General features: G+C 36.3%; 1 protein-coding gene across 1 annotated transcript in view; it reads left to right on the forward strand.

Annotated features, from left to right (window-relative positions):
* Pgm2a (phosphoglucomutase 2) overlaps nt 1-24,096 on the forward strand; it is a 184,905-nt gene that overhangs the window by 151,116 nt on the left and 9,693 nt on the right. Inside the window, exon 15 of the mRNA XM_090390365.1 lies at nt 7,014-7,147. Within this exon, the coding sequence (XP_090246491.1) occupies nt 7,014-7,147 (134 nt within the window). The remainder of the gene's footprint in view (nt 1-7,013; nt 7,148-24,096) is intronic.

A 24,096-nucleotide genomic window follows, 5' to 3' on the forward strand; every position in this document is an offset into this window, starting at 1 on the left:
TTGTTAAATACGTAACTTTACTTCTTGTGAGCACAGTTCATAACTGATTAACCTAGTCATGTATAAAGAAGTTTAGTTTTGGATATTTTAACACAGTTTGACAATTGCCTTTGATTTCTAGTCTATTACTGCTGGTGGGTATAGTTTTGGGTGGTTTAATGTGCATTGTCTCTGCTTTGCTGTTCCTTGTTAGCAGTGAGTAGACATTGGGAATTGAATGCAAGATACGGTTTATGAAACCCGTATAAATTAACTCTCTTTTAGTATGGATAATATCGTATCATTAACTTAGATCTTTTATACTATGTATTAACCGGATAAATTTGATGTGAGCGTTTGGTGAAGAAATTTTCTATATAAAGGTATGAGAAGTTATCTTATATTTAAACAATATTATTAAAAGTAGGAAGGATTGGGCTTCATTGCTCTTATATTTTGAAATCTTAAAAATTTATATTAATATATAGAAATAAAGAGGAATTTACCTCAATGCTTTTTTTGTAGAATAACTTCACCACGACACACCTGAATTCAATCGGACGTAAAATTATTACTCAATGGCTTCCTTCTCTCAAACACATATGAAGTCTGACATATCTGCGATTGATAGCCAAGATCTCCCAACCCCACCACCAATGCACAACTCTGAGTGCCAGAAGACATTGTCTAATAATAAAATCATTAAAAATAATTGCGGTGTATAAAAGTTAAAATCATTAAACTAGTTAAAATAATTTAAGCCAATTTTGAACAACTTCCTTCCTAAAGCAGACCGGGGCTTTTCAACGGTCTGTCTTGGTAACAGGATAGAAGTAACATGAAGTAAGTTAGTGGGAATTTCTAAAACGTTTGAGATTATTTAATATCTTGGTGCATGGGTGCAAATGATCACAAATCCAGTATGAGAAATGGCTGACATACATTAATGGAATTCTTGTGTAATTTGATTCTCAGAGTTTCTGAGATTAATAATTTAGTGTAATTTCTCTGTATGCTAAGTATTTTGGACTTGTCAAATAAAAAGGTGTGATTCTCGTTGGGCATGGAAAGCTAATTTCGATGCACCTGCCTTAGCCGCCTGTACTGAAGTTAAATGTTGTTTCATTCTCATATCCATCATACACCTTGTCGACCCTTGATATGATGAATTACATTCCCTACATGAAATGTTGTATACTATATCATTTATCTGTGGATGCTGCATTTGCATCTCTAGGTACCCACTTATGCAATATCATCAAACTCTTTAGACAATCTATTAAATTGGGCATAAATAATTATGATTCTCTTTTCAATAGCTTGAAGGATTGTAAATTACACAAAAGTGATAACCTTTTTTCCTTGGATGTTACATCCTTGTACACAAACATAAATGTGGAGTAGCGGCCTCCGTAGCCGAGTGGTCAGGAGCGGGAGTGCAGTAGCACACGCTCTTTGAGTAGACCGGGGTTCAAGACCCTGACTGCTGAATACGGTCGATCTGCCAACCCGCACTGGACCAGCGTGGCAGATTATGGTCCATTTCCTTCACCATGAATTGTTGAGGAGGCTTCCATCCTGCAGTGGGTTGATTATGGCTGCACTTTACCTTTTATACTTTAGATGTAGTATGGGACATGTTAAGTAATATCACTACCTATCAATCACACCAAATTTCCCTTTGATTAAACTTCTAATTGATGTTAATTTTATTATGTTCCGCAATAAGGTATATAAACAAATCTTCCGATTACCAATGGGCTTGAACTTTAGTGATTTCTTATCAAAAATTTACCTTTCCACGATTAAATTTGTATATTTGAACCCCAAGTTAGATATTATGGGAGATACTTGGACGATGTTCTATGCATCACAACACCAATACTATTCAGAATATCTTATATTCATTCAAGAATATCCACCCAAGACTGAGTTTCACACTTGAAACAAAGAACTCTGAAACAAAATCATCAAATTTCTTAAATTTTACACTCACCCATCACATTAACAGTATCCAATTTAATATCCATTGGACCGACAAATACAGGCATTTTCCTTCATTACAGCAGCTATCATCCATTTGTGTACAAACAGTCTCTATTATTTTCAACCAATATCTGAATGCATATAAGTATTCTACATCAAAGTTATCATTAACCAATGAAATCTAGACACTAACTGACAGATTTTCAAATAGAGTCTATCCTCTTTCTATCATTAACCAGAATAAAATACACGCTAACAATAAGTTACAAGTGAAAACTTTAGTCAATAGCAATAATCCCAAGAAATACTTAATTTCCATTCCATACGTCGAGCAATTGCACAAACAACTTAAACTTTTCAGGATACAAAAAAGGTGGATACGGAATTTAAGTGTGTCTAGACCAATTAGGAAATTGCATGCTGAACTAAACAATTGATCAATACTTTCATAATTTTCGACACAGATAAACGACATAGACAACATTTCATGTAGGGAATGTGATTCATCGTATCAAGGGTCGACAAGGTGTACAATGAATATGAGAATGAAACAACATTTAGCTTTAGTGCAGGCAGCTAAGGTAGGTGCATCGGAATTAGCTTTCCATGCTGTCAACGAGAATCACACCTTTTTATTTGACAAATTAAAATACTTAGCATACAGAGAAACTACACTAAATTATTAATCTCAGAAATTCTGAGAATCAAACTACACAAGAATTCCATTAATGTACGTCACCCATTTCTCATATTGGATTTGTGGTCGTTTGCGCGCATGCACCAAGATATTAAATAATCTCGAATGTTTTAGAAATTCCCACTAACTTACTTCATGTTACTTCTATCCTGTGACCAAGACAGGCCATTGAAAAGCCCCAGTCTGTTTTAGAAAGGAAGTTGTTCAAAATTGGTTTAAATTATTTTAACTAGTTTAATGATTTTAACTTTTATACACCACAATCTTTTTAATGATCTTATTATTAGATATAATGTCTTCTGGCACTCAGAGTTGTGTATTGGTGGTGAGGTTGGGAGATCTTGACTATCGATTGCAGATATGTCAGACTTCATATGTGTTTGAGGGAAGGAAGTCACTGAGTAATAATTTTATGTCCGATTGAATTCAGGTGTGTCGTGATGGTTATTCTACAAAAAAGCATTGAGGTAAATTCCTCTTTATTTCTATATATTAATATAAATATAGAACTCATTGAGCATCATAGCTGTTTTTTATTTAGCATAATCTTATGAGAAGGCATTGGTCTCTCAAGTTGTAAGACTGTCTTGACAACAAAGTTGTTTTGTGCTGCTCTGCTAATGAGTAATAGTTTTCTAAAAAGTAGTATATAATATTACTCGGTGTATAATGCCATCCCTAGCTTCCCACCAATGGGGTGCCATTGGTGGGAAGCTGGGCTCCTCAAGTTCAGCATCTGACAACTCAGTGATGGTAATCACACTAATATGTAAACGTTATTCTTCTCTTTTTGACGTGAAACATCCTTGGGGGCACCTCACCCAAATAAATCTGATAGGTCACAAAAAATGTGACGTGGAAGTGATTGTCATCTGCAGCTTCTGCCAGAGGCTAATTATTGAATATTCACCAGAAGTGCATTGCTGCAGTCATACAAGTATTTTTAATCAAATACATGTATTGTTGCAATCACACTTCTTTCTTGCAGCTGTCATTTGATGGTTACAGGGTGTTCAAAAAGTCTGGAACCAATGATAAAAATGTTTTTCTTTACAGGTTAAAAATAGCATTAACATTGGATGAAAGGGTGGAGATAGTCCTTCTTAGTGGTCGTCAGGGATGTACCTGGAGGGAAGTGGTGGATGAGATTAATGCGAGATATTCTAAAAGGAATCCAGTAACGCAGTTGGGAAATTGAAGAAATTTAGAGAGACTGGATCAGTCACCAGCAAGCCTCGATGTGGTCGCCCTTCTGTAAGTGAAGACGCTCTAACTGGAATGATTGCTAAGTTTCATGCCATCTTACAGAAATCCATCAGATGGACTAGTGCTAAAATCGGAGCGCCCAAGTGCATGGTGCATGACATTCTGAAAAATTCCCATTGGTTCCAGACTTTTTGGACACCCTGTAGATGCTGCCATTTGATTGTAGCCATCCAAATGGCTACAGTCATATGGGTAATTACACTATTGACTTGATTTCGCTAAGAACCTTGAGGACTAGTGGCACAGAACCAGACCTCTTCCAATCCAAGGATGTTTCACATAATACCATCTACCGCACGTGCTCAGCACATGTGCCAATTATTTAGAGAACGTTTACTTATTAATATTAATAGTGCAATATAAGATAAAAGTAACTGATTGTGGTAGCCTTATGCTTTGAAAAATCACTGCTTTCTGTAAGGCTACTTGCCTTTTTTTTGCTTTGATATAAAACAAGGATGTAAATCAGGCCTGGGCAAACTTTTTGGCTGAAGGGCCACATTGGGAATTCAAAAAGAAGGTGGGCCGCACGTAAAATACTATTTTTAGATATATATTATTTGTTATCATGAAGAAATATAACATAAAAAAAATTATTCTCTAACAGCCAAGAATTTAATGAGATGAATGGAACTGTTTTACATCTTTTAACTTTTTTTTAATTTTGGGTGTTAATTTTGTAGTTGAGATTCTTAAAACTGCTTGTAAATGTTCATCGGTGATGCTTGATCATAAAGAATTTTTATTTAGATTCATGATGGAAAATATTTGTTCACATACGTAGGTTGATCCAAAAATGACCAACATTTTTCGGGCAAAATCTTTTTAAGTTCGTCGAATTTGTCCGAATTAAGAGTATTGTAAAATTTACAGATTTCCTCATGACGGTGCAATTGTCTTAAATCAGTATCACACTGCAGATCTATAATCTGAAGTTGTAGTTCACTCGGTGCCCTATCAATTTCTATTGAAAATAGGTCGCGCACTATTGCCACAAACTTGTCTCAATTTTTTGGAAGTCGCCAAATCTTCATGAAAAGTCGTCATTCTAAACGTTGATAATTTCACAATATTTTTTAAATTTATTTTCTGGAATCTTCAGCAACTTCAAGTTTTAATTGAAATCCATTCAAACTTTTTACCATATCATGGGCGTATAAATTTTTCCCTTGTAACACGGTGTTGAAAGTATTTAAGTGTGTTACGATGTCCAGGGTAAACGCAAAATCACAAATCCAGTAATCATCAGTTAATTCGGGAAAGTCCATAATAATTTTCAGTTTTAAAAATAGAATGATGTCATCTTTAAGATCCCATACTCGCCGAAGAACTTTTCCAAAGCTAAGCCATCGAATTTGGCTATGATAAGGAATATCTGTGTATTTGGGTTCAGTATCTTGAAGAAAATTAACGAATTGTCTGTGTTTCAGGCCCCTCGATCGTATTAAATTTACTAGTTTAATAATACAAGATGTGACATGTTAAATTTTAACACATTTTTACGTAATACTTGTCGATGTATAATACAATGAATTGTATTTAAATTGTAATCAGGATAATTTTCACAAATTTTATCCTGAATAACTTTTTTCGAAAATACAATTAAAGTTTGCCCGGGCCTGATGTAAATCTTACTATAGCTATATAATACGTGAAAAAACATCGGCATTCAAAACTGTTCCATCTTTTCTTGATAACCTTGCATATCATCTTAGTTTAGATAAATTGAAAAAGTCTACTAGAGAATCAAAATAAAACTGTGCCTTAATTGTTTTAAATTTTATCCTTGGTAGAAAGGGAAATGCACTGGAAAATAAAGAAATGGGTTTGATAGAAACATTGAAGAGTGATCAGATATCCAACTTATAAAATTGGATATCTAATTTATAATTGCTTGAGTAGCAAAAATCCCAATAATATTCATTTTGATTACCCAATCAGCTGACCTGGCTAGCCGGGTGGGTAAAGTGCCTGCCTGGCAACCCAAAGGTCGCTGGTTCTAATCCCACCTCGGGCTTGGATCAGAGTAGAAAATGCAAAAACTTTGGGAGATGTGTTATGGCCACAGAAACCGATGCGCCAACAACTAACAAAAAAAAAAATTTTTTTTTTTACCCAATCAACTAAATTCAAGAACAGCAACGTGCCAGGCTTCTGTGTGCTTTTTGTGGATAAGGTAAAGTGAGGTTAGTGAGTTAGGGCTCTCACTTTTATACATGTATTTAGATGTAAATAGCATATGTGGTGCCTGTGAAAGTGAAATGAAAGAAGTAAGGTAAGATGCCCCTTCTAATAAGAGAGGCGCCTCCATAGCCAGGTGGGAAGGAGCAGCAGTGCATAGCACACGCTTCTTGATTAGACCGGGGTTCAAGCCCATCACCACCAAATATGGAGGATGCGAAAAGGTCAGGAAATGACCACTGCATATCCCAGAGCAATATGGCCTTAGTTGCTAATGCTCCTAAAAACCAAATAAACTATAATAAGAGAATACATATACACACTTTCATTTATTTTATTTCATTTTATTTTTTAATTTTTTTTTTTTATCATTGATACTATGTATCTAGATATTGATCATTTGGCCAGTGTTTTATTTCATTTCTTGTATTTCCTTATGTTTGGATACTGAATGATGCTGCTTGTTTTTTATATGGCTGGTAGAAGCACTAAATGTTATTTCGGGTGTGACAATGTGTGGTTTGTCTGGGGAAAGGGGATGGAGGGGGGTGTTCTTCCTTATTTGAAAAAAAAATTTCCTTACAGGGTTTTAAAAAAGTTGAAATGGTGGGAAGGCTTACAAGGAAAAACTGGTGATGACTAAATTCAGACGCATTGAAACTGAAACAGTCTTGGGAAACATTGTCTTGTGATTAATAATCTTAATGCATTATTCACAGTTTAACATTTAACTTATAATAAACAGTTAAAAACCAGGATTCTTTTATAAAATATGTAATGTATTTGGTTTGAATTCACTACAGGAAGAATAATTTAAATAATCTGTCTTCGTAAAGGTATGAATATATTTAAAGCATTACAAGTTGAATTGTTTAATAAAACCATGAATTATTTATTTTTACAGATTTTGCCAAGCAGTTCCTCAAGTCAAATGATCACATTTTATTTCAGTAATGGTTGTGTGGCTACCTTGAGGACTAGTGGCACAGAACCAAAGATCAAATATTATACAGAATTGAAAGCCACACCAGAACAAAAGTAAGTCTTCCCCCTTTAACATTATATATTATGTTTGGAATATGGTTTTAGATGAATTTTTGGAGAGTGACATCATGAGGGATTCTCATGCCATTGCTTACACAGATGACCTTGTGTTTATAGTCTGTGGTGAATCTCAGAAAGAGATTGAAGAGAAAGCCAGCAGGTTCAAGATATTGCAGGACCTTTCACAAAATGGAATGAGAGTCGCAGGTTACAGATCTCACAGACAAACTGTGACGTTATTAACCGTACTTTGATCGCCTCCCCCATAACAGTAATTTTCAATCTCACTTGGAAATTGCCCCCCACTGAGAGAAACTGATAATTTTCATAATTTCTACTCAATTTAAAAAATTTGAAACTCTCAATATACATAAACAGAAGTATATTCTTTGATTTCCTACTTTTGGCATTCAGCAAAAACTATTAATTCATTCGAAAACAGCAAAAAATGTGCGACCACATATCAATTTATGAAATTACAAGAGTAAAAAATGACTGCAGACACGTTTTATCTTGTTACGCATTACTGCATTAGTCAAAATTCCCGCTTCATTTGTCTACAACGAATCAACAGATGCGGAGATATAATTGACTGGTCAAGCTTACGTCATTAGCGTTACCATGGTGATCCAAGGAGAAAATAAAAAAGAAAACAACTTTCGTGGAAAACAAAAGTTGAGCATCATTACTTGCGAACAATATTTTGCATGGCACTTTCACAACATTTTGCTTTACTGCTTTTCGTAATGGTTGTACGAAAGAATTGCAATCAATTGTTTTTGAAAAACTAAAATATCGCATTTCCTTTCTTCAATGTGTATTATATCTACTAACAAAAAATCAAGGAAATTCATCTATTGTAAACCACAGCAGAAACGGAAGAAGAAAAAAAAGTGTCGTAAAACTGACCACTGCAATGCGCATTTCATAAAAAAAAAAAAAAAAGTTCGCTTTATTGTAATTGTTTTTAGAGGACTAAATGGGAACAGCAGTTTCATGGATGTATATTTGATCTTCCTACGAAATTTCAAAAAAAAAAATTCTATTCATAGTTACGTTATAGACCTTGAAAACTGATGTCGAAGGAACTTCACATGCATCTCACCTGGTGTGCAAACGAAAAAAATACGCTACGAGTAACGCATTGTTTTCACAATCCATTACTCATCTCGTAGTAACGGATTAGAAAATTGTAATTGTTATTGAATACTTCGATATTTCCTTGATATGCATTTGATACCATCAAAAATTTCGAGGGAAAAATTGAATTTTCATTATCACACACATGCCCGAAAAATTCACCATCAAGTGTCATGTGTTTGGATGCCTGAATTTCATTCTGAGGCTGCAAATGTAATTTCACTTCTCTTGCACTGACAGAGTAGCTGTTTGCCAAAAGAAGGAAAACAGGGTTCATTTTCCTGAAATTTCCAGTTCCTTTCATTCACTTGGGGAAAAAACTCCTTAGGGTAGATTGTCAAAGGTTCAGAGCTGTAACTACTTTGAAGTGGTTACAGTCCCTAACTTGGCAATGTTATTATGAATGAAATCCTGATCTTTCTCTACAAGAAAGGGTTGCTAATCTTTTTTTACCTGCAAGCAATTTTCCAGATTTCTTGTTCTGCGCAACGCGAGAACTTTGTTTCACGTTGTGCAAAAAAAAAAAATATATATATATGTATTATCTTTTTATATATATATTTTTTATATATAAAATATATATACCACAAGGAACTCTTGGGTCAATAAAACGCTTTTTGTATTTCTTGAGCTCACTTGCAATATTTCCAGAGGGAATATTCACTAGTACATGTTGATTGGACCACAAAGAACTTTCCCAATTTGGTATGTATGTATATATATATTGAAGCTGAATATAAATTTCAAATATTGCTGCATAGCTTGTCCCTGGATGCAAATGACTACGGTAACTTTCGACTGACTGGAAGTTTTTGCCTTTTACAGATATATTTTATTGGTTTTTTGCTGTAAAATCAAACAGTCCTTTGTTGTTCCAAGTAATTCCGTATATTCTGAGTACAGAAACGGCTTTTCCTTACAATTGTGTAAAAACTCTAATTTTCATCATCTGAACTCAACTTAGAAAGAAGACAAAAGGATGGTAAATTTATATTCCGGACGACCGCAAAGTCGGAGGATATTGAAGAAAGGAACACTATTTTTGTTTTTCAATACAGATAATCAAGCTTTTTTTTTTATTTATTTATTTATTTTTTTTTGCATTTTTACTTTCTGACAATATTTGGCTTTACGTAAATTTCTGCTTGAACATTTTCTGTTCCTAACGCGTATTTGTCAATTACCCTTTGGAAATAGTGGCAAGTGAACTGCATTATACATTTCAAATATCGCTGTATAGCTGTCCTTGAATACAAATGACTACGGTTACTTTCCTTTGAGTGACCGCCTTGTACAGATGTTTTATTGTGGACACTTCCTTCCAGTCAGGAAAACATCAGTAGTCGTCCTTTTATTGTACCTAAAGTAATTCGTTATGTTGGCGGAAACCGTTTTTGCTCCTAATTGAAGTAACACTTTCGAATTTTGCCCAAGTCGATTTTCTGCACATATTGCAAATTATAAGGGCAGTGAAAGAGTTGATAATTGGTGCCATTGGTGGGCAGCATTCAGATGAACAAATTTTCGGTTTATACTCCGGGATGACCACACGGTCAGAGTTCCCAAAATAGAGAGAGAGAGAGAATACAAGAAACCGCACGGCATTTAGCAGTCACGGACTTGATTATGTGAAATTGCTCGCCATAAACCACAGCAAAACAAGAGAAGTGATGAGGAGAAAATCTGTTTTTCTTTTTATTACAGCTCTGAACAGCAGATGACCGTGGATTTATTTGTCTTCTGTACTAAAACAGAATTTCTCCTGATGACATTACAAAGCGTAACAAGCAAATATTTTCTAACCTATACTTTTTGAGCAGCCGTTAGTCGCAATCTGTTAGCTTTGTATTGTTAGAAATATTGCATTTTTGTGAAGAATACACATTTCAAGAAACAACCATTATTCGTAGCGTATTTTATTTTTTTTTTCTTTCCTTCGATGCACCAGTTTTCGAAGTTTATAATGCAGCTATAAATAGACATATTTTCTCGAAATTTCGTTAGAAGATCAAACCCATAAAACTGCTGTTCCAATATTGTTTGCTAAAATCAATTACAATAAAGCAAACTTTTTTTTTTTTATCAAATGCTTATCAGTTTTACACCAGTTTTTCCCGTTTCCAACATGAATTTCCTTGATTTTCTGTTCGTAGGAGCAATACATGTTGAAGAAAGGAAATACAATCTGTTCGCGCTTCAATAAACAGTTTCGATAAAGCGAAACAGTTGCTACTGTTTCGCTTTATCGACTAACAGTAGCTCGCCCGTGTCTTTTTTTTGTTTTCTTAGCATCCGAAGTAGCCGCGCGGAGACATAAAACGCCGTTTGGCCCTCTCTCGATGTAGCTGTATCTAGGAAGTGTGACATAACCGCTAGCTTCTTTCTCACACCTCACTCCACGAAAACAATTTCGCTCTGTAAACAGAAACTCCCACTCCAAAACAAACAAACGAATCAGGTATCGGGTTTCATAAGCCATAGGTTAATTCGGGTGGGGTTAGAAAAATAACAGAAAAAGGCCTAAAAAAATACACACTTGGTTTTTGTCACATTTTTGTCATTTGCACGAAATTCAATAGAAATTTTTGAAAATTGAAGTGGGAAAATCAAAGAAAACAGTTCTGGCTTCACCTATAGCGAATTTCAGCTGTGTCCATAGAGTAAAAATTATAGAATTTATTAGTCGACCTTTGAACTGGGTCCACCAAACCCGAGGAGATAAAAATACAGTCAAGGAAAGTTGAGTCTGACAAGACTACCACTTGTCAGAAGTAGAGATATCTCTTTGAGGTATGTAAGATGCATAAAATACTTGAGTTTGTGCTCAGAAGAGATTGTTTTTTATAGAGCACGTTAAATATTTAAAACAAAGTAAAACTGTTGTATGCCAAGCTCCATGGTCATTAGAGTTGAGTGATGTACCAAAGGCCAAGCCGTGAATGTGCTGTATGAATGTGTTTTCATACCTATAATACCTATGCCATGGGAGTTTGGTATACTCATGCTATTAATTCAATAATAAGAAAACATTTGTTGTCAGCTCAAAGATTTGCTCTTCTGGGCATAACTTGAGTTTGTCACACAGTGTCCAGATCTTATCGAGATTGGGACATAGCACAAATAACAGCTGAAAAATTGCCATCAGAATTTATAGTAGGCCATGCATGCTTGGTGTATTGTTTTAGAAGAGGCATTTACACAGAAATTTTAGGCTTTCAATCATGCCCAGAAAGTGTTGTGGTTCTGGTCCGGCAACTGTTGGAGAGGATAAATGATTAATTATATGTGCTATGTCAAGAAAGATGGAACAACTCTGATAAAGGAAGAGAAAAATATGCCTTTTTGCCCTCCGTTTCAACTGTCAATTACAAGACAAGACCGTGGTCGCAGTTTGGTCTGTGGGCTTGTTTCTTACTTGCTGGACATGGTTTAATGTCTAGGTTGAATCAACTCAACTTAGGTCTGTGTTTCTGCGGGGTGATGGAGACAAGACTCCATGTCATACGCCATCTGTATTACTTGGACTTATGAAGGCAGCTTATGTGGATTGTGTATGTTAATATTAAGAGGCATTATTCTGAGAGTATAGATAATAGAGATCTTACTCCAGGCCAGTAGGGATGGTAACTTGAGCCAGTGGATGACATGAGTTGTCATTCACCAGTGAGAGGCTAAAGATCAACTCTCATTACTTTATCAGTTTATTACTATGTTATTTATTGTTTAATTGAATTCATGTTTAAATTATTTATTAACTTGGTTACAAGTTTGCTTTATAAAGTTAAAAAAAATTAAAGGCTTAGACATTTAATTTAAGAATTAGTGCATATGGGTCTACAACCCAGGGGTGCATTTTGAACTCGGTAATTACATGACAATTACCATTATATCATTTTTCCCCCAATGTTTTATTTTATTTTTTCATTATTGCCAGTAGTTAAGACATGGGCTGTCTCTTAACTACAAATTCCTCATACTTTTTGTGGACCACTAGGGTAGAATTGGCCCACCTCCACATTCTAAGGGATTGTTCCCTTAGAGGCCATACTACCCTACAATGTATACCCACATATTGGCCTTTTTTTTTTTTTTTTTTTTTTACTGAGTCTTGTATCAGCACAGTAATTACATGGCAGAGTTCAACTGTCAATCCAGTTGCTGCCTAATATTAGACACATACATACATAATATTATACACATATATCAGCTAATATTTAAAATCTTTAAAATTTTTGAATTTTTAATAACAAAAATCTATTACAAAAAATAGTTGTCATTTTTCAGACCATATTTATAAAAGTTCCACCTCATTTTGAAGCATCATAGCTTGGTTCTAATCATCAATTACCCTCACCTTAATTGTAATCCATCATCATTGTTATCAATTTATTAATGAAGGTTAGTAACAAGAAGGACTAGGGGCCCCCAGCACTGATCCACAATCGATACATCACTTGCCACTCTGGTGTGCTCTGAAGAATACCCATTTATGACCACCCTGCTGTCCTCTGCCTTTTAGCCAAACCTGATCTAAGGACATTCTAAATGCAATATGACTTTATATGCTATATAAATAACAATAACAGAAACTCTAAAATCTCAGCTTATTCCAGTTTATACAGTAACCTCTTTTAGAGTATCTGCATTAAAATTATTGAAGCTGGGTGAAGATCTTACCCTTCTTCACTCTCAAACTTTTTCTGGCATGTGTCTCAAAGATTGTTATATCACAATTTTACAGCAAGCTGACTCCATTTTGTACTTTCCTCTTTTTTCAAACACACTTTAAATTGTTAAGATCATTCCAAAGTAATTGTTCAACTGATCTGCCACACTGACTAAGGTGTATGATCCCACCACTACCATCTTGTAAGGGTATGATTTAGTTTGTTCTTATTTCTCTTTGGCAGGGATTTCTCTTACTCATATTTTGATTCTTACTTCACAAGTAATTTTTGTTAGAAATATGCTTATAATTGCCAAAATGGTAACTCACAATAATCTCTAACTGTCCCATGATTGTTTTCTTTTGTACTGCTTCTGCACTGAATGAATGATTTTGTAGTTTTCAGAATAAATCCCTTGGCCCCAGGTGCCAAGCAATTTTGTGATCAAGTGTCTTTGCCAGTAAATTAGCACTCACTCTTGAAGAAATAAAATCACTTCCTTATTTTCAGCATTACACTAACAATCAATTAAATAATCTTCAGTAAAGAAAGCACTTTACTAGATCAAGAGGAAAGGTAACATTCTTTCTTTCTTTCTTTTTTCTCTTAGTTTCTCCTTTTTATTACTAACCCACTGTTGCTTGGTCACAAAGGTGCCATGCTCCTGCCCATTTCCTAAAGCCCAGAAATCCACTGGGTGCACAGATGAAACCCTTACATGATGAAAACAATCGGAACCTTAATTTGTTGCAGGTTGTTGCAGCTAAACGTTCAAAGCCTGATGACAGGATCCCAACTCCAGTCTTCCTTATTATCCACTCAGGCGCCTCTGTAGCCAGATGGGCAGGTGTAGCAGTGCGTAGAACACACTTCTTGATTAGACCGGGGTTCGAGCCAGTGACCACGAAATGCAGAGGATGCGGAAAGGTCAGGGAATGACCACCGCATATCCCCGGAGCAATATGGCCTTAGTTGCTAATGCTCCTAAAAACCAAATAACAACAGCATTATCCACTCAACCCAAGAACAACCAACTGCCAAACTTTCACCATTTCTAGTGCAGAAATGCCTAGAAAGTATAATAGGTATCCCCAAGACAGTTCAGTATTTAATATTAGGAGACTTCTGGGTGAAGTTGCCACTGCTAAACACTTTGAGTGTGGAACTTCTGTTACAGTTTTACCACACATACCCTGAATAAGATAAGAGGTGTCATCACCAAATGGATCCTCATCAACATGTCAGATGAAGAGCAAAAACAAAAAAAAAAAGATTGAGGTGTCATCAATGTCAGAAGAATTATGACAAAGAAAGACAGCATACTTGGAACATAATACTCACTTTTGACAACCCCAAACCACCAACAGTGTTCAAAGCAGGTTATCTTAACTGCCGTGTTAAAGCCTACATTCCAAACCCACCTTACGCTGCTACAAGTGCCAGAAATTAGGGCACTAACAGACAGTCTGCAGAGGGAGCAGCTGCCTGTGTTGCATGTGGATCCACTGTGCACACTAATTCTCATTGCACAGCTACAACCCCAGTTTTCCTAACTGCAGAGAACCACATCTGGCATTTTCCGAGGAGTGTCCCCTCTGAAAACATGAAAAAAAGATGCAGTGATACAAAATTTAACACGTCACCTACTAAGAGGCTAAAAAATCCTTACCAGCCCAGAATACCAATAAACCAACCTATACTCAAGTGACCATCATCACTAACCTACACTACTTGTATAATGCGCTACATGAGCAACAGCTCATCCGCACTTAAAATCTTTAATCTATAATTTTATCCTTATTTGGTCCTTTGCCTGCCCTCTCCCCCAACAGACTCAAGTAACCAAAAGACAAATATCGATTTCAAACCAAATGGTGGTAACCATACCACCAAGAAAATCACTATCTGAGTGGGCAAGGTCAGTATTGGCCACTGTACCAAAAAGCCAATGACAAGAAAACAAAGTACAGCTATTAATATGCCGATTACTGTACGACCAGATGCCACTCCACAGGAAAACACTACAGTACCTACTTTTCCTGATGCAAACCAAACAGACTGCATGAACTTAGAAGATAGCTCACACCAAGATGAGCAGGTAGTAAAACTGTTCACTGATGAGGAGATGGACATGGGAAAACCATACTTTCCAAAGAAGAGGGAAAAGAAATTTGGGCAAAACAAACCTTCAGCCCCCTTGAAAACAAATCAAGGGTTCTACTAAACCCAAATAATGCTTACATTTCTGCAATGGAACTGTAGAGGATATCGTAGTAATTTAATGACATTCAAGATCTCCTCTCACAATGTGATCCTATCACTTTCTGCCTGCAGGAAACCAATCTAACCCCACAAATAACTTTTTCCCTCCACAACTGCATAATTCATCATCAAGATCATATTGCACACAACCCAAACAATCTGTCATAGTAGCATTGATAATCAACACTCAAGATACCCTTTAAACCAATCCCACTAAAAACAGACCTTGAGGCAGTTGCAGTACAAGTTAATGTTAACTTTGACTTAACTATCATCTCACTATACTTGTCCCCTAATCAAAATGTAGGCTACGTCAATCTAGAAGAATCAGTGGTACAACTTCCTCAGGCGCCTCCGTAGCCAGGTGGGAAGGAGTAGCAGTGCGTAGCACACGCTTCTTGATTAGACCGGGGTTCGAGCCCGTCACCACCAAATACGGAGGATGCGGAAAGGACCACCGCATATCCCGGAGCAATATGGCCTTAGTTGCTAATGCTCCTAAAAATCAAATATCAAACAAACAAACCTTAGTTGCTAATGCTCCTAAAAACCAAATAACAAACAAACAAACAACTTCCTCAACCCTACTTCATCCTAGGGGACCTCTACAGTCACCATCCATTATGGGGAAATTAAAACATGGACAAACGTGGGCAAATTATTGAAAAATTACTTGACCAGCACAATTCAATTCCTCTCAATAATGGCACGCACACTTATACACAATTTACCTATGGGATCTACTTCAGCTATTGTCTCTCTGTGCTCAGCAGTCATATATCCTCTATTTGGATGGATTATTCATAGCAACCCACTGGGTAGTGACTATTACCAAGTATATGCTCATTGATACAAGTATTTCCTACTTTTCTAGCCAAACTGCCAAATGGTACTTTTTCAAAGCAAAATGGGATATATATATACAAGCAACTAGCAATACTGGAAGAAAAGAAGGTCCACCGAACATCCTTAAACTTGGTCACAGAATATCTAACAAAATACTACAGGCAGCAGACCAAGTGATTCTAAAAAGATATCAGCACACTCAAAATTGTGATGAAATAATGAATGCAGTGCAGCTAAAAAAGAGAAGAGATCATAGAACATCTTTGGGAAGTTCCCAACAACTGCAAATCTTGTCCACTTTAAACAGGCTTGGGCAAAAGCAAAACATATTAGGCAGACCAGAAAAAGGGAAGCATGGAGTTATTTGCCTCCACAATTACAAGAAATACAAAAATGCAAATGATATGGGCCGAAATACAATGTATATACTTAAACATTCATGCATCAACCCTCTCATACTCACTGTTAACGGTTTTGATGTTACAAAACCAGTGGAGATTGTGAATACATTGGGCAAATCGTTCATGAAAATCTCAGCTATTACATCTTATCCACCTCGTTTTCATGTATATAAGGCACAGGCTGAGAAACATTTCATCAACTTCGAATCAACATCTAATGCTGCATACAATCTCCCCTTCACAATTGTAGCGTGCTCTAGCCACCACCAAACTCAGTGCAGCAGGGTCAGATGGAATACATTATATCATGATAGCACATCTTACTGAGCTAGCCCTTACGACATTGTTACTTCAACAGAATATTCAAAGAAAATACATTCTCCGACAAATTGTGTCATGCTTATGTCAGCATTTCCAAAACCAGGATAAGATCTTACAAATCCACTAATCACCAACCTATTGCACTTGCAAGATATATGAGCAAGGCCCTGGAAAAAATTATTAATGCCCACCTAACCCTGGTTTCTAGTTCAAAATAACCTCCTTAACCTGGTACAAGGTAGTTTCCGGATCGTGGCAGAAATAAACATGACACTTTTGTATGAAAAGAACACCATGTCTTGGTCCTCTTTGACATAGAAAAGGCCTTTGACACAGCTTGGAGATATGGAATAATATGAAACCTATATAATCTAGGACTACATGGACACCTGCCACAGTTTATCAAAAACTTCCTACATCACCACTCATGTCAAGTTAGAGTCAACCAGTTATCTACAAATTTTATCCAGGAAGAAGGGGTCCCACAATGTTCAGTGCTAAGTGCTACCCAATTTAACATAATGAATTCAATAACACAGGACCTACCACAAATAGTGTCCACTACCCTGTATGCCAATGACTTCAGTATCTCCTGCCATTCCTTTAATATGCAAATGGTAGAAAGACAGTTGCAAGGTGCCATCAACAAGGTTATTAAATGGTCCAAAAGACTGTCAGGATACAGTTCTGTGGGAAGCAAAACCCACATCCAGACCCAGAGCTTCACTTAGAAAATCAAATCATCCCAGTGGTTCTTAGTGTCAGCTTTCTTGGTGTGGTTTTTGACCAGAAACTTTCCTTCCTTGAACATATAAAAGAGCTCCAGATTACTTGTCTCAAAAAGTTAAACATCTTAAAAGTACTACTGGCACAACGTGAGGAGCCGACTGTTACACACTACTGCATTTGTACCGTGAATTAATAGCCGTGTCTAGACTACAGTTCTGCAGTCTACAGCTTTGCTAATCCAAGTGCTTGATCCCATACACCACAGTTCTCTTCATCTTGCACTAGGGGCATACTGTACATTTCCAGTTCAGAGCTTATATGCTGAAGCAAATACCTCCTTGCATTGACGCAGACAAATGCTTTTGTTGAACTAAACAGAAAAATTCAAAGGGCAACCGGACAACCCTACTTGGAATGGACTTTTCTTGCTCAAATGGGAGAACCTTTACATAGCTTACCCATCAACAGGGATATGCCTTTGCTCCCTGCTCATTGAACTGGCAACTTGACCTTGGTAAGATACTGCCTCTCATATGGTCCCATCTTGGACATATCATATACCGCCATGTGACCTTTCATTCACAGTGTGGGGAAAACACACTGTATCCTGTTAATGTTATTGTTATTTGATTTTTAGGAGCATTAGCAACTAACGCCATATTGCTCCAGGGATATGCAGTGGTCATTCCTTGACCTTTCCGCATTTGGTGGTCACGGGCTCGAACCCCTGTCTAATCAAGAAACGTGTGCTATGCACTGCTGCTCCTGCCTACCCAGCTATGGAGGCACCCACTGTATCCTAACAGAACATACTGCAAATTCGTGCCTTGTCGAGAACCCAACATGCAACACCCATCTGTATGGATGGGTCGAAAACTGACACTGGTTTCTGCAGCAGCATTATTTCCCAACATTACATAGCCAAAAAACTCCCTATTGAATGTAGCAGTTATACTGCAAAACTCTGTGCTATCCAAATTTATTTCACATTCTCAACAAACATTGCACAAGCAGTGTTATTTATACAGACTCCATTAGTGCTATCCAAGCTATACAACAGATTAAAAACCACGATAACCTCCCTCCTATACAGGTTTGGAACATCGTGACCAAGTTAAATAAGAACAAAAACTACAAAAGAGAATCCTTGTCACATTGGAATTGCTGGAAAAGAACATGCAGACCTAGCTTGGTATGCCTTTAAAACATTAATCACAGAAGCCTTGAATGTGTATATGCCATTAAAAAAATACTCAACGAGGAGGAGGATTCCAAGTTGGATGAATAATGAAGTTGCTGGATTACTTCAGCAGAAAACAACGGCATGGAAAAGTTACAAAGCAATAAAAAGTACTGAATCCTTTAACAGCTACAAAGTGATCTGTAATAGTGCCACAGAAAAGGTTAGGATGGCAAAGGCAGATTATCCAAAATTGCTGGCAAAGAGAGCAAAGAGTGGATAAGGAATTCTTCACATATATAAATTCAAAGAAGGGGACAAACCAGATCGCACCCTTATGTAATGGATGTGGGATAGTATTAGATACCCCAGCTGACGTTGCAGATAAACTCAACAGTTACTTTGCATCTATATTTACAGAAGAAAAACCCTTTTTGCCAAAGAGAGAGTATGGGTGAAAAATATGTAATTAATGATATTGAAAGCACTGCCCAGTGAATTTAACTGACCATCCGTCTAAAATTTAAGCAAGTCTCACAGTACCGTATGACACTGCAAGTACCGTACGGTGTCTCACAGTACCGTATGACACTCACAGTATGGCACCGCAAGATCATATATCTTCATCATAGAAAATTTTCTGTTTACCTGACCGTTGATTTCTCCACAAATATTATCTCACTTAGAACCAAAGAAAGCAGGTCCTGATTATCTATTTCTGGGGCTATAATCTTTTAACAGAGTATCATTTGGCATAGTGGAGCACTGAATAGCTGGTAAGTCCCCCAAGGTTTATTACTTTTCCAAGGCATCTACTTCTGTCTTCAGAACCACACTCTGATCCAGCACAATGCCAAGTTTTAACTTAAGATCAATACACATCTTACATTGAACATGCAGAAATGCATCACGATTAATTATGGATGGTTCTGGATACATGCTGCAGTCAGTATAAGCAAGAAGACTGACTCATAGGTGGTAACCCATCAATGTCAGTTCCCCCCCCCCGCTTGAACCATATCATCGTGATTCATACATGCTGACTGTTTTTAATGGAAATCATATTTACTGCAAGATATAGCTAAATTACAAAAATATAATATATTATAAAACACTACTAATCATCAGCTATTGTAATCTATCAACTCAGCCAAATATAAATGGACCCATCACCAATACATGCAAGACCCTAGGTGCCAAGCACCTGTAGCCAAGTAATCACTATGTGCCTTCAATACAGCTTTACTATAACTTTTTTTTTTTTTTTGCCAGTTTTAAATTTTTTTGTTAGGTAGTTCTTTTTTCTTAAAAGTGCCAAGCAAAAAGAGCCCAGAAAGAGGAGAGAACCATTTAATTATTTAGTACTACAAACACTGTACTTGGCCACTAATGACATTAATTTTACTTTTCTGTGGCAAACTGAGATAGGATGTGTGCCTCGTGTGCATAGCTCAGGCTATGCACATGAGGCACACATCCTATTCCAGTTTCAAATTTGTCTTCGGCCATCAAATAGCTGATTTTTGGAACAGACTTCCATCTGGTGTTGTAGAAATATGTATACTGAGTGGACAAAAATCATGGAATACCTATCTAGTAACAGGGAGGCCCACCTTTCGCCCATAACCGGATAAGGGCAGTCACATGGCAAGACATTGAGTCCACTAGTTCATGAATGTGTTCCACAGATATTTCCATCCATGTCTGGTGAACGAGGAGGCCATTCCATGGTGATAAAATCTGCAGAATGCTCTTCGAACCATTTTCTAGTCACCACGGCTCTGTGGGGAGGTGCATTATCCTGCTGGAAGAATCCATTGGCCTGTAGGTGCACAATTATCATGAAGGGATGCAGATCTTCAAGGATGTACACGTAACTTGGACCATTCAGAGATGCGTTTAGACGTAGAAGAGGTCCCAACATGTGCCAGTTGAACATGCCCCCAGACCATTACCGACCACCCACCTGCCTGTTGACATGATGGGTACATAGCTTTGTGTAGTTTCCACCAGATACACACCCTCCTGTATGTTCGAAATAACTGGAAACTGGACTCATTGGACCAGGAGACCTGTCTCTAATCATCCAAGGTACAGTGCCAGTGTTCTTTCGCCCAGTTGAGGTGTCGAGTCCTGTGTCGTGGCATTAGCAATGGGATTCTGGTGGGTCGGCGACTCCCATAACCTATTTAGCTAATGATGGTCTTGGTGGAAACATTTCTGGCACCTCCCACATTGAAATCGGAGGTGATTTGTGGCACTGTCGCTCTCCAGTTGGTTGAAACAATGTGAGACAGATCACAACGTTCGTCCACCACCTTTCTCTGCCCACAGCGCTGTCCATAATGAGATGTTATTCCGGAAATGCCGTATTCCTAATACACTCTTGATACTGTCGAACAGGGATAGTGCAATTTCTGTACCACCTCCACAGCAGAGTGATCTATGCGTCGGGCACCCGCTATCATCTCTCTTTCAAAGTCATTTAATTCACAATGTTTATCCATACTGACATTGAATTACCGTCTTCATGAATGCAGTGTACCTATATACCTGCCAAGCAGTGAGTTCGTCCACTAGCAAGAGGGGTAACAGCATCACATTGTTCAGGAACCAGGTATCCCATGAATTCTCTCCTTTCTGTGTAGTTTGAAAAAATTCAAAGGACTAGACAAACTGTTAGACAAAATAGATAGGTGATGTGGGAAGTGTGGTGTTTTTTTTTTTTTTTTTTTTTTTGCTAATATTGTATAAGCTTGCTTTCTTGCATAATTTGCCACTACTAATACTAATTTTCAACCTATAACCCTTACAAGCCTCTTAATGTAAAATACTTGAAAAACTTAATACATAAATGAACTTAAGTGGCATCTTGAAACACAGTCTATAAAAATCATATGGCTTTCAATATGAAAATCAACCATCATCAAAACCCAGGGGTAAAGATGGAGACAAACATATCCAATTCTTTTGTACAGCATTCAGTGAATGAGGCAATTTGATATATAATCTTTCAGTCTATGTCACAATTTGGTGAGTATGCATTTTGTTCCCTGTGACAGTTTGGTGAGAATAACAACATGGTGTATTCATAACAATTTGGTGTCTCACATGGAGACTAGAAATAAAGAATATCAGTGAAGTAAAAGGTTTGGGAAACTAAGAGAAATTTTCATCACTTAGACAGGAGGAATACCAAAATTTAGAAAATAATAGAAAAAATACAAGAATATATTTTTTAATAAATTTAATTTGTGGAAAGTAGGTATGTGCCTAATATCTTCAGAATACTGTCGGCCCCTTTTTCTTTGGGGCCCACAGTATTCTGTTTTTCTAATTTTTATGGAATTTGCGAGGGATTAACAAATCCTTCTAAAGAGCCAAATATAAAATTTTATGAAAATCCATCCACTAGGAGTCAAGTTATTACGTTGGGACAGATGAACATGGTGAAGACAGTATGTGCTTTACGCACACATGCTAACGTGCCCAAAAGCAAAAGGGATAGTGCACTATATCAAAATAGGAACTGTACTGTGCACTAAATTAACTATTTACAGCATAGCACGTTAAAAGTTTGCATTTCCAGACTTGCTTTGTCATACACCAAATTCTTGCATAAAATTCACCAAACTGTCATAGCCACCACTTGTCTTTCACCAAATTTTCACATACAGAGAAATGTGGTGCACTAGATCACCTCATACACAAAACTGTCATACGTTATATTGTAAACAACTGTCGTGCACCAAACTATTGTACAATGAATTTTCTGGCACTGAATTGACTTGAATCCAGTTGCGGGTTATCTCGAAATTGAAAAGTTTTTGATACCAATTGGAATTACAATTTATTCAAAGGTGCTAACTACCAGTCCTCGTCCAACATTTTCTAGGAAACAGAACATTTCAAGTTTATTTACTGTAATATCCTTTCTAAATCGTTTGTACATAAAGATGTTCCACCACAATTATTATTCAACTTCACACTCTTTGCAGTCAGAATTAACCAGTTAATATATATCCTACCAAATACTATTAAGACTAATCTCAGTGAAAATCAGCTTACTGACTCTTGTTATTCTCCTAATATGCCTACTACTGTAAGGTACACCAAATACCAGTCAGCAAAATAAACATTGTGGGTGTCACTTAGTTTAAGAGTTTTTTTAGCTAGCCAAAAAAACCCTTAAACTTCATTTTTCCGTTACTTCAGCTTAATAGTTTTGCTAATTTGCCAGGATGCCCTATGCAAACATATTCTACATACTTTTTTTTACTGTTTCTTAAGAAAGAAATTTGGATATTCTTACGTATTATACAGTATATGAGAAGTTGCACATTTAAAATTGTATTTAATGTACATCTGTAATGGATTGTGGATAGACACCAGAGTTGGAAAAGGTGGTCATATAACACAAAAAACAATAAGTACTCAGCTTGAATGCAACCCTTTCTGTAATGACAAATTAATATTGTATATGTCATGATCTTGAATAACATTGGTTTGTACCAATTTTTCCTTTCACCAAATTAGTTTTAATGTAAAACAAAAACTTATGTTTAAGGAAGGGACAAAGAATACCTCTATGAACTTAAAAATGGAATTTCTAAAAAACCTTTTGATCAAAATACAACCCATAAAATTACATTGAGTATAGTATTTACTGAAATTGTAAATCTGTGCCAAATTCTACATTATCTGTACTCACAGAAATGTATTCAGTTTAGCACTATCTGTTCGGTATGACTGAATAGCTTAGTCACAGCTTTGTTCATAATTTTTGTTGTTAATTTTGAAATGAACCATGAATATTGAATATTTGTGTTTTTTAATTTAATTTTGATTTAAAAAATTAATTTAACTGAATGCTAAAATTTATTATTTTTTAATTATGTATTTATATGTATTTTGAGAATAAAATAACTTCTAAAATGAATTTAAATTTATTTGGTTTCTATCAAGTAATATTCATTCATGAAATACAAATTTAAAAAAGAGAGTGCTTATGGTATTTAAATCTAGGCAATATATTGATATGAACATCATGGACACTTTTTAACCTACTGGAAAGCATGTCAAAAAAAAAAAATATATATATACATATATACACAGTGGACCCCCGCTTTACGATATTAATTTGTTCCAGAGACACCATTGTATCATGAAAATATCATAATGTGAACCCGACTTATCAAAAAAACACACTGTTTTTGTGATAAGTCATTCCAAGTTCTCGGAAGTTGAAATTTTCGCTATATAACTAAGCTATTTATCTCTGTAAAAGGCGATTTTTATAACAGAAATTCTATTAGTTTTATATAGAATACTGAATACCGTATTTTCCAGTGTATACCATGCACCTTTTATCTAAAAATAACTTGCCCTAAAATTATG

The sequence above is a fragment of the Mastigoproctus giganteus genome, chromosome 2 (assembly GCF_048544385.1).
Source record: "Mastigoproctus giganteus isolate SK-2022 chromosome 2, ASM4854438v1, whole genome shotgun sequence".
NCBI classification, from domain to species: Eukaryota; Metazoa; Arthropoda; class Arachnida; order Uropygi; family Thelyphonidae; genus Mastigoproctus; species Mastigoproctus giganteus.